We start from the raw sequence: 12,929 nt of genomic DNA, 5'->3' as shown, positions 1-12,929 counted from the left end.
CAAAACACCCATTCATCACCAAATTTTTTTTTTTTTTAATACAACAAGAAGTCGATCTCCACAAGCCTTCTTCCAAATCTAAGGCTGCAGACATTCAACTTTTTCCTCTGGGAGCCAGCTATAGAGTAGGGCCCATAAACCTTCAATATCGCAAAAAAGCCATATTTATATCGACTGACGTTAGAGCACGTAATTCTCACGTACGTCTTTAATAAAACCCGATATTTGTTATCTGACATGCGCACCACTTATGGAAATATCGATCAATTAATTTAAACTTTTTAGGGGAAAAAAAGCAAAAGAAAGTAAGTGATAAAAACCTCAATCCCATCAATTAGATGGGGGAATCAAATGGCTAGCTTTTTATTGAGAGGCCTAGCTATTTTAATATTTGGAGAGGAAGAAAATGGAGTTTCAAGTTTGAGTTAGATGTTTCAAAAGTGACAGAAAACAAACAAAAATAAAACTCTTTTTTCCATGAGTTCCCATGCTTTGGAGGGTAGAAAAGAGAGAGGTCTTTTGGTTAGCTCCTGGGGCCTGGTGTCAGAGAATCCCACCATGGACACAAACCTTAGAAAAAAGAAAGGGAAAACAAATAAAAAGTGACAAAAGAAGGAAATTTATGATTAGGTGGATGAGCTTTCTAGTGTGTAGACACCCTAATGGTAGGCAGCTTTTCTTTTTTCACATCTTTTCTATTTTGTGAGTGCTGTCTAAAGGCAATTTGGAAAAGTTTGGTACTCCTGATTTTGAATAAAATATTGGGGATACAAAAAAAATCAAAAACAAAGAACCAATAAAATATTGGGGATAATGTTGGGTTGGACTTGTATTTCTAGGATTTGGTGGTGCCTTTAAAAATAAAAAAGAAATAAAAAAGAAAAAAAAAAAAAAAAAAGAAGAAAAGAGATATCTTCTAGCTTTTTTAATGGTTTAAATTTAATTTTATTCTTTTTACTCTTTTATAAAAAATAAAAAAAAAATAAAAAAAAATTAGAATTAAATCTCGACCGTTAAAAAAACTATTAGAAATTTTTTGTATTTTTTGTTTTTTTACATCACCTAAACCAAATTCTAGATTGAATTGAAGGATGGAAATCAGCTTTCTTCAATTAAGGACATCAAATCCTTTGCAGTTTACAAAGTTTATATCAATTCTGTTGGGCCCAAAACTTCATTCTTGGGCTTCTCAAAGTTGCTGCTTGTGAATCTATGTTTATGGGCTTTTCAAAAGTTGTTACCCAATTTATCTAATAATGAGTCAATTACATTTTTGCCTTTACCCTACAAACTGTTATTTTATGCAACTCCTTTTTTAGCTAGTGGGTGAAAATTTTAATGGGCTAGATCATTCATTTGACCAATTTTTAGTAGAATTTAGATTTTTCCTGCACCAATTTTTTTTTTTTTTTTTTTTTTTTGGGGGGGGGGGGGGGCCTTTGTTTGGTTGCCCACCTTTTTTTTTCATTCATATTTGGAATTGTGTTTGAGAAATAGAGCTTTTAAGTTTTAAGTCAAAAAACACTTTTTGGCAAAAACTTTATTTTTAAGCTTTTGTCAAAGTGCGTTTTTGTCATTTTTAGAATAAAAAAGTCAAATAAGTACTTTTTAAATTTTTTACCAATCAGACTACATTTTGTTTGACACAACTTTTAAAGTACTTTTTAAGTTCTTTAACGCAATATCAAACAAGTTCTTAATGTAATATTTTCCTTCTCCTTTCTCCTAGTACTAGCTTTAAAAATAATAATAAATAAATAAATAAAAATCCCAATTTGATCAGGTATTGAATTTACTCATAGAGTTGCAAGGAACTTTTCCTGCACTTGAAATGTTGTCGCAAACAGTAAACATGCTTCCCCTTATATTTTAGTCTCAAAGAAATCTTCACATTTACAAAAAGGGTATATAAAAATAAGCAGTTTTACCACAATACTGCACACTTTTAGTGTTCTACAATAGTCACTTTCAGGTAGAGTAGTCATTCTGATCGGCTCCTCTTACATTTTTTCTTAGGAAGTGGTGAACATTAAGCACTAGTTTGAGTTTCTTAGGCAGAGTGTCTTCAATGGGGCCAGCTTAAAACAAAAGTACAGACTTTTTTCATGAAGTGCAAGACACAAAAGGCAGGCTTATAATTATTTTCTTTTTTTCATCCCCCAAAAAAGCAAGCTTATATTATTTTTTAGCAAATAACATGCATCAAGATATGATTATATCATAAAAGCCTTTCCACTATTTATCTCAAATATAAAGGTTTAGAGATTAGATGTTAGGATTGAGCTAAAAAAATGGGGAAAAGTTGTCCATTAAGCAAGATTGTGCATATTGTGGTTGACACTTGTAAGGACTTTTTATGCAGCTCAAAGCTTGAAGCAGAGAAGGAAGCTCAATGTTTGATTAATTGATAGTTTATGAATTAATTCCTTTGATAGCCATTTTAACTATTCTGACACTATTGTTCTGTTGTGCATCACAGTAAGCTTGTACCATGTGGTTCTTTTAACTTTCATAAATGACAAAATGTGAGAAAGCACATTTAACAGTAGTAGAAAAAAAGAGCCCTAGCTTTTTTCCACTCTAAAAGTAGATGAAATAACATAAAGCTGACTGCCTCTCTATCCCTGCCTTCAAGTTCAACCTACATTTACTATTTTGATTTTCACATGTTTGAGTGCTTTTTTTTTTTTTTTTTTTTTTTTTTTTTTTTTTTTAATGAAGTCATAGGGATTCTCTCTATTGTTAGAACTCATGTCCTACAAGAAGATTTAAAGTGGCCCATTTGTCAAATATATTATATATTATATTATGTTAAAAGATTTTTTATTAAACTAAAACTTTTGGGTAATTGAAAATACAAATAACCACTCAAATGAAATGTTGTCTCTTCATCAAAAGTTGTCTCTTTTGATAGAAGGAAGCAACAGTTAGTTATAGATAAGGGTCTTGGCTAATTTATAATAATAAGCATGAGATTCTCCATCTGTCACAACTAGGGGTGTTAAAAAATACCGAGAAAGCGGGAACGGAAAATTGGGAAACCTGTTCCGGTTCCGGTTGAAAAAACCCAAAAATTGGGGACCCCGTTTCCGGTTTTTGGCACCCAGTTATAACGGGGTAACCGGTGCATATATATATATATATATATGCACCGGTTACCCCGGTTATATATATTGCTTTTATTTTTACTTTTTAGTGTTTAGTTTTTAGTTTAAGTTTCATTGTGTTTTTAATATGTTTATGAACTATTTTTATTGTCAGGGAGTATTTTTTTTGGTTGGTAGTTTATTTAAATGCTTGTTTTATTATTATTATTATTATTTTTTTTTGGGTTTTGAATGGTATTTCTTGTGGTTGTTGGTTTGTTTAAATACTTGTTTTTATTGTTTTCCTTAGATTTGTACTTGTGAGGAGATATCTCTTTTTGTTGTTGGTTACATATATTATGTATTAGCCTATTAGGTAAGCTTTTAAAATGATTTTTAGGGCATTTTAAAAAATTGAATTTTTATTTTTAAAGGCCTATAGGCAAAAACATTGATTTTCTTTTTTAGGATTTTTGGGCTTTTCTAGATTTTTTTTTTTTTTTTTTTTTTTAATTTTTTGAAACAATCACAACAAAACCCAATTTAGTACGACAAAAATGGCTAATAATTTTTTAAAAAATGGGCCAATTGTGTGCAAAAAAATTGGCTTATTTTAGGCCCAATACCTAAAATAAGCCCAAAATACAAAATTAAAAAAAAAATCGGTTATCCGGTCCAGATAAACGGGTACAAACTGTAACCGCTGGTTAACCGAGAACGATTACCGAGTTCCAGTTTTCCAAAATTAATAATCGGGGTACCTCAGTTCCGGTTCCTGATTTTGGCCAATAACCGGGAACCGAGACTGGGTTGACACCCTTAGTCACAACTTGTACGTGAGAACGATAAGCCAAAAACTCTATCCAACACTCTTAATTTTTTTTTTATTTTTTATTCAATGTGGGGAAGGGAAAAGGGATTATCCAACACTCTTCATTGGGTATATTGTTAGGGTTCTTAGATTCTACCAATTCACAGCGATTAAAATCTAGGCTATTCAATTCAAGTACCTAATAAAAATTGTCAGAGATAAGTACTTTTACTTTTATTTTATGTTTATATGTATACTTCTCTCAAATTCTTACATCTATTTCAACTGAAATGTAAAAGAGGAGACGAACCATTTCACATTCAAATTTTATTTTGTTACATCTACCGACATGATGCCACTTTTTTTATAAATTTTAAATGACATGACAATATATTTTTTATTTAGCAACATATACATCATTAGATATAAAAAACAGTTAACTTAGCATTACATCCTCAGTTAGAATTGCTGTGTAGAAATTACCTGAGTGCAACTTTGAAATTAGGTATCCAAATCTCATATATTATTTTTTCCCAGAAAATAATTTTCTCCATAGATTTTTTTTTTAAGTGACAATCAGGGGATTGTTAAGTTAGAAATCATGTTTAGAGTTATTGGGGCGACAATGATTGCTTTTATAACATCATCAACAGTCTTGACGGAATCCTTTGGAGATGAATAAAAAATAAAAATGCAGCAGCAATCTTCTTGACAAACAAACAAAATTGCCTTTCTAAGCCCGGATTCACATTGATGAAAATATCAACCAAACAATAGCTTTGAATCCGCTATCCCAATCATGATTTTCATATCTCTAAAAAAGAAAGGCCCTTCCCCCCTTTTGGCCGGTTGTGGACAATGAGGGATTCGAACTTCTGACACCGTAGTTCGTAGCCATATGGTCTAATCCTCTACGTTACCGGCCTCATCTCGTCTACATTGAATCCATTTCCCTCGAGTAGCTTAAAAAAAAAAAGAACATTTTCTCTCGCTAGCCATTTTGGGTTAATAAGATATAAAAGCGCTTCTATGTATAAGAATAAAAAAGGTATATCTTAAGGCATAAAGTGAGGTTTGAAGGGTTTCATAATTGGGGTTTTGGATGAGATTATGTGTTCATTTTTATTTTTTTCTTCTATTGGGGACATCGTCATGCCAGCTAGCTATATTGTCGTTGGGTCAGGCGCGTGGGAAGATTATCGCTTTAGTTCTTGAACTACCACTATGTTTATAATTATGCCAATAAGTTTTAAAAAGTGACATTTGACTTCCTTGAATTACCATCCATTTATGATTTATGAGTAAGCCACTCGGTTAGGAATTAAGGCTAAACTAAATATAAATGGGAATAGGATCCTCTCTTGTTCAAAATGGACTGAAAAATATCAAGTTCATGGCTAAGATTTATTCTTAAAAATCTTAAAGCCACAAATAGGACACATGTCCACTAATTAAAAATAATAATAAAATATTATTTTAAATTTAAATAAAAATAAAAATAACAAAATAATAAAATATTAAGAGGTGGCTAAAAAAAATTCCGAAGCCACCCCCATGGCCCTTGGGGGTGGTCCGGCCACCCCCAAAGGCCAAACAAATTATTATTATTTTTTTAGAGATTTGGCCCTTGGGGGTGGCCGGACCACCCCCAAGGGTCATGGGGTGGCTTCGGCCACCCCAGCCCTAAACTAGGGTGGTTCGGCCACTCCAATGGGGTGGCCAGCCACCCCTTAATATTTTATTATTTTGTTTTTTAAAGTTTTTATTTAAATTTAAAATATTATTTTATTATTATTTTTAGTTAGTGAACAGATGTCCTATTTGTAACTTTAGAATTTTTAAGAATAAATTATAGCCATGAACTTAATATTCTTCGGTCCATTTTGGACTGGAGAGAATCCTATTCCAACATAAATGTGCCCCGACTCTTTTTGAATGCTTCTTACCGTAATTCCTTGAAGTTATTAAAAAAAAATTAAAAACAAAAAAAAACAAAAAAACAAAATTAAAATAAAACTAAAGTTCCGTTTATTTTCACGTAAAATATTTTATGTCAAAAATTACTTTCAGCTGTGGTATGGAACTCTCACGATTTGAGAATGAAAAGTTAAAACTTAAAAAATTGTTTATAATTAAAAAAAAATACAAAAAAAAATCTTGATTAATAGAAATTATTTTTAATTTAATTATTATTTTCGATATTACTAAAAATGTGACCGAACGGCCTCCCCCACCCACAATCCAAAAGGGGTGGCAGAACCATATATTATATTTAATCATGTATGATTATGAATATGATGACAGCCACTTTTATTTTAAAAGAATATATATATGTGTGTGTGTGTGTAGTGAATCTCTAGAAAAGTGAGAAAACGGATATATATTACCAATTCAGCGACCATTCGAACCGTCTGGAAAGTACTTTTCAATCCCTTCTTCCTCATTTGCTTGGTGGTGGTGGTGTCAGCCACTTAGCCAACCTACAAAACCTCCATTGTAACGTAGGACGCTCTCTCTCTCTCTCTCTCTCTCTCTCTAACGCTATCTTGCTTGTTTTAGTCTCTAGCACAGACATTCCCTCAAAGCTCGCATTGATGGCTTCCACCAACCTCTACCACTGCTCTCCGATGGCTCCGTCCCGTTTACAGTGAGCTTTCTTCACAATTCCCACCTCAAATTCCCTTTTAATTTTCGTTATTCTTTACCCATGTTTCTATCTTTGGACTCTAAATGGCAAAATTAACACGGAGAGAATCAAATAACAGAAGAAAAATAGCTTAAATTTTGAACTACAACAAAATAACCAGGTAAAGAAATTTTCTTTGCTAATTTTTATTATTTTTTTCAATTCGTCAGAGGCCAGAATGGTGTATATTATGGTGCAAGACAGTTTCCCGCTAATGGGTATCCTTGTGATTTTGTTCTGGCAAATGTAACAAAGAGATTGCCTTTAAGCTTCAATGGTACTGGTAGAGTGGTGAGAGTTACGGTGGGTGAACCAAATGGGATTGAAACACGGCCTGATGAGATAGAAACAGCTTTTGGAACAATAGCAGCGGAGATAACTCCTACTGCTAGGGGTTTCTTTTCCAATGATGACTATGAATTGGACCGTCCTACAGATGGGTTTTCTTCCATTCCGGAGGCGGTTGAGGATATCAGGAAAGGCAAGGTTGGTGAGGGTGAAAATGCAATGGCTCCGTTTGTTGTTGTTGGGGGATGATAAATGATAAGATGGTTACTAATGTGGGTTGATTGTTGCAGATGGTAATTGTTGTAGACGATGAAGACAGAGAAAACGAGGGAGATCTTATAATGGCCGCGTCGAAGGTGACGCCGGAGGCTATGGCGTTTATCGTCAAGCATGGAACTGGAATTGTGTGTGTGAGCATGAAAGGGGACGACTTGGAGAGGTTGCAACTCCCATTGATGGTGACTCAGAATGAAGAGAAGCTTTGTACAGCATTTACTGTGTCAGTGGTATGTTGTGGATTTTCCTTTTCTTTTTTTGTTTTTGTTTTTGTTTTTGTTTTTTGTTTGTTGTTGTTGGTGAAGTTCAAAAGCTACTGTAATTTGTTTTCTTGGAGAAGTATGAATGTTGGTATGAAAATATGAACTGCTCTCTGCATCATTTGAAATAGGGGTGATGTTTTAAGAAGGCAATAATTTTACAATCAGTGTACAAACTCGGTGGTAGAGTGCATCAACTACGTGATTAAAATATGTGAGCAGATAACTACTTTCACCTATTTTTTTTCTTTGTTGTACGATACATAGTTTGGATATGTGACCACTTCATCTCTAAATTTATCATGGTAGTGGTGCATTATTTAACTGTAAGGTGACCTTTGCAACCATGGCAGTTAGAACACGTGGGCTTGTGAACTTTGATGTTCATTTAGGTGGCCAATAAAGGTGGCCCAGTCTTGTTCCTTGCACACTGCCTAAATGCTTATATGTTTGCTATCCAATCAAGTTTAGTGTCTCTAAAAGGAATATGGAAGAATGAGAGCAATGCTACTATGCTAGATACCTGAATTGATTCTTATACCTATATTTGACTGGGTATTTGTTTTAAGGGAGACTGGAGTTGTAAAAAGAGCAGGCTGTGCTGATCCTAAACTTTGATGGGTATTGATGGTAATGATATAATGTTTTAGTTTAGTTCAAGTAATGTTTTTGCTATTATTGTTCATAGTTGGTTTTAATGTGCTAGTTGCTAATTGTTCTTTAAGTAGTTTAAATTGCTTGCTATCTAGAAATTCAATTCTCTTTGATTTCAATAGGATGCAAAACATGGCACAACAACTGGTGTCTCAGCTCGTGATAGAGCAGCCACGATATTGGCTCTTGCATCAAGACATTCTAAACCTGAAGATTTCAACCGCCCTGGCCATATTTTCCCCCTCAAGTACAGGGAGGGAGGGGTCTTGAAAAGAGCTGGACACACAGAAGCTTCTGTTGATCTTGCTGTTTTGGCTGGGTTAGAACCTGTTGCAGTTTTATGTGAGATTGTGGATGATGATGGTTCTATGGCTAGATTACCAAAGCTTCGCCAGTTTGCAGAGGCAGAAAACTTGAAAATTATTTCCACTACTGATTTAATCAGGTATTTCAGTGAATGTTCATGTTTCTCCACAAAAGAGTACTAATTGTAGTTACCAAAAAATACTTACATCTTTACATGCTTGAGGACACATATGTCAAACTGTTCTATCACTTGATAGAGCTTGACTACTCAGAAATTTCAAAAAGTCATTAGGATCTTTCATTTACAAATTGTTTACTTTTTCATTTTATTTAAATTAATCAAAGGAATATCTCCTACAAGGCTACAAGCTATTGGTTGCAATTGGCAGATATAGGAGGAAAAGAGATAAGTTGGTGGAGCGCGCTGCTACTGCACCAATACCCACAATGTGGGGGCCATTCATATCCTACTGTTATAGGTCATTGCTGGATGGGATTGAGCATATTGCCATGGTTAAAGTAAGCAAATCGTCAGAATTTGATAAATACATGTTAAAACTATCTTACCTAAATTATGGAACACCAATATTGAATAACTTGGTTATGATAATTGTCAATTGAAGGGTATTCGTGCTGTTACCATACTGGTTTGAGTTATGGATAATACTTTTTTCTGTATATCCTTTATGCTAATGTTCAATTTCCTATGGTTGACTTTCTAAAACGTGGGTGCTTTCTACTGTATTTTTTCTTGTTTTCATTAATTGGTTTGCTCTGTATTCTATTACAAGTTCCACTTCTTATATTTGGCCTTTTCCATTAATGCCTCTTTGTAGCGTATTTTGCTTGGTTAGGCCACCTTAAGTAGTTTAGTTGGCTGTTTCCCATTTACACTGTGCACCTCTATGCCAAGCGCTTGGATTTTGTGAAAACTGTGGAGCCACCATAGCCCGAATTGTGAAGTGTTTGTTTCACAAAGGACTGAAAGTGGCATTTTGGTGATTTTCAGAGATAAAATTGGAGCTTAAAATGTTATTTTGTTTGGTGTGGTGAGGTTTAGTAAGGATTGTGTTTATATTCTTCGGTTTTACAAAGCCTTCAACTAGGCTTGTCTAGGTAAATAATGGATCACAAATACAGACATGAGAAGTTATTAGGATGATATTTTAGAGGCCCATTCAGGTTTTCTTAAGCCTTCAATAGGCTTGTTAATGGAAATTTCTGGTCATAGACACAACAATGAATTTTTCTGCCCTCCGCCCCTCTCACGCATTGAGGCTTTGAACCCTGTAGGAAACCTTTGAATTTCTTGTTCTCTCTTCTTCTTTTTTCCTGTATACTGGATTTTCATTCACTGACCACAAATCTTTTTTTTTTTTTTTTTTTTTCCTTTTTGTTGAGGAATTATTCTTCATAGTTTGATCCTTAGCCAGGCTATATACAAACCAGCACTTGCAAGTTTGACATTTTCTTAAAATGTGACACTCACATTGCAGTTCTTTTTGGTTTTGGTTCATTGGTTGAGTCACCTTGTATCCACCTGGAATGTCCCTTTGGTTTTTATTTTTTCCTTTGTTTTCTCTTTAATTATTTTCACCAAATTCATAGTGAAAAATCTCTTGTTACTAAGGAATGAGAAGTAATTATTTCAATTATTTGGATTTTGGTTCAGTTGATAATTGAGTGACTTTTATAGCTTTGTATGTACATACATGCGTGGTGTTAGACCTAGGTTCAGCTACTCACCTAGTATGTCCATCAAAGAACATTTATTTTATGAATCTCATAATGTTGACCAAATTTGTTATCATCTACCCCCTTTTATCCCATTATATGGTTGTCACTCTTTCCTTTCTGGTATGCCCAATAAAAGAAGTCCACTTTCCAACATCAATGATGACAAATATATCACTACCAAATCAAAGAGAATTGGCTTAAAAAGTAATGGACTTTTATTTGAATGTGAAAGCAATAATGATATTCCTTTTAAAAGTATCTATGACGATGGACGAAAAGAGAAAAAAGGACACAGTGAAAACGAAAGACTTTCATTTTTTCAGTTGGAATGTGTTAGAGAAGCAGATGCAAGAATTAGCAGAATTGGAAGAGATCTATACTTATGCAGATTTTTTTGTTGATGAAAATTTTTGGTAAATAGTGGGTGGCAAAGCATGTTCCTTTTCAGCCTCTTTGTTGATCTTCAATAACAGCACATGAAATAGCCTTCTGGAAATTGCAATGTTTTGATAATTGGATCTTCTTTAGCTGTTCTTCATCAACATTGTGATCCACATATATTGAGACATACTTACCAAGCTAAAATGTAAATGATGAATTATGAGCTTTACATATATGGTTGTAGAAATTATATGGTGCTTTTTGGAGTCATGGATGAATGGTTTCATTAGCTGATACCTTGAGTCAAGGCTCAGGGACAATGCCCCAAAGCACTATCAAATTGCATTTTCTAAACATGTTTACTCAAGTGTGTGATACATGCTCTTCTATGTAATTGACAGTGGGCTTCCCCTTCTTCAACCCCACCAACCCCTTTTTGGTAAATGAAACCCATCCGTTTCTTTCTGTACCAATTTCGAATTCCAAACTTAACACGTAATTTGTCACTACGCTCTTGTCTTTTTGTTGAATCTTTCCATTCTATACTACGCGTCTTTTTTGGTTTCAGTATCAGTATTTCGTCTTATTTTCAGAATTGTGGGCAAAAACTGTTACTGGTTTCTGCTCTAGCTATCTTGTGTCCCTTCTAAATGCATTATTTTTTCTTGTCATTGCATGGAAGAAAATCATCAATTCACAACTAATGGAAATGATAGGACAAGATTTTGTTGTTAGACCTACATTCATTCCTGGGAGTAATGATGACTGAATTTTGATATGAACAGGGAGATATTGGCAATGGACAAGACATTCTTGTGAGGGTACATTCTGAGTGTCTCACAGGTGATATATTTGGATCAGCCAGATGTGATTGTGGAAAGCAGTTGGCACTTGCAATGAAGCAAATTGAGGCAGCAGGTAGGGGTGTATTGGTCTATCTCCGTGGACATGAAGGTAGAGGAATCGGTCTCGGCCACAAGCTTCGTGCTTACAATCTTCAGGATGATGGGCGCGATACAGTTGAAGCAAATGAGGAGTTGGGGTTGCCTGTTGATTCTCGGGAATATGGCATTGGTGCACAGGTATTTTCTCTTTACAAGTAAATTAGATCCCATTCTTGACCCTTGGTGCCCCATTGTGTTGCTTATCTGAATGGATCTCATTCACAACCCATCTCATTGGAGAATTGTGGCCACTCTGTAGCTTACTTTAGTCAACATCTGCCATCATTTCATTCTTGCATTACTCATTGGCTATTGGGATGTTAAAATATTGGATTGGATCATATTTTAATGAAAAGGTCAAATGTCTTTTGTCTTTTCATTATTATAACATCAGAGTTCCTTTCCTTTATGATAAGGATTTCCAGAGAGTCAAGTGATTTCTCTTTATTGATCGTTTTATTTGAAACTTTGCAGTCAAGCTCATTTCTATTTTCAAGTAGGTTATTCATGAGTCATCAAATATGTTTCTTTCTCTTTTTATTTTTACTTTTTACTTGGCATTAATGCATCTTTAATTAGTGAATAATCAATTGAATTATTGCAGATACTTCAAGATGTCGGTGTCCGGACGATGAGGTTAATGACAAACAATCCTGCAAAGTATGTCGGTCTTAAAGGTTATGGTTTGGCAATTATAGGCAGGGTTCCATTGTTGACACCAATAACCATGGAGAACAAAAGATATTTGGAGACTAAACGTGAGAAAATGGGGCATATCTATGGCTCAGAAGATGATGGCCATGTAAATGGCAATTCCAGCATTGACAGATCCTCAGGTGGTGCATCTGAGACATAACCAAAGTTCCTATGCTTGTGGCTTGTAGTGTTAAATTCAAAGTTCCAATTTTTGTTTCTTAAACTAAAGTTGTAGTACGAAATGCATTCTTGCTTAAATTTTTCTTAAAAGCCATGTCTTTTTAATTTTTTAAGGCATGTAACTAGATGCATGCCTCCCTTTATTGTGAAAGTGTAAATAGATGTAATATAAGATTCTTGCTTCGTTAGGTAGATTTTCTCTTTTTTGAAGACTTGATCTTGCTAAAGACAAAAGCAGCCTGCAGAATTACACCTTTTTGAATATGAGAAAGAGAAAAGCAGGATAATACTCTGGTAATTTACACCACCTTCAAACAAGTTTTAAATGAACACTTTTCATCCATATTAAATATTGAAAAATATTTTTCATCTGAAAGCATATGAAAAACACTACATTAAAACAAGTAATGTAATGATCTGATACATTGATGCATTGCCTCCTTTTTTTTTTTTTTACCCAATCTGATACGGTAGTTTAGGAGCTGTTTGTTTGTAATGCCCAGCCTGCTGTTGTAATTTGTTGTTTTGTTGTTATGTACTTGGTAAAATCTTGAGAATAAAACTTATCAATTGAATTGCATATATCATCAATTTTAAATGATTGCATGCGTCTTTAGGGCTTAA

At 34.1% G+C, this 12,929-nt stretch overlaps 1 protein-coding gene across 1 annotated transcript; it reads left to right on the top strand.

Annotated features, from left to right (window-relative positions):
- Positions 1–6,299: 6,299 nt before the first annotated feature.
- On the top strand, positions 6,300–12,489 carry LOC132165533 (bifunctional riboflavin biosynthesis protein RIBA 1, chloroplastic). Its single transcript, XM_059576143.2, has 7 exons — positions 6,300–6,544; positions 6,754–7,069; positions 7,162–7,377; positions 8,184–8,506; positions 8,757–8,886; positions 11,271–11,567; positions 12,034–12,489. Exons 1-7 carry the CDS (start codon positions 6,492–6,494, stop codon positions 12,283–12,285), a joined length of 1,587 nt encoding a protein of 528 aa, XP_059432126.1. The 5' UTR covers positions 6,300–6,491; the 3' UTR covers positions 12,286–12,489.
- Positions 12,490–12,929: the final 440 nt, after the last annotated feature.

This window comes from Corylus avellana, chromosome 11 (genome assembly GCF_965113065.1).
Source record: "Corylus avellana chromosome 11, dhCorAvel1.hap1.2, whole genome shotgun sequence".
NCBI lineage: Eukaryota > Viridiplantae > Streptophyta > Magnoliopsida > Fagales > Betulaceae > Corylus > Corylus avellana.
Note: the sequence above shows the minus strand (reverse complement) of the source record. Positions and strands in the feature narration are given on the sequence as shown.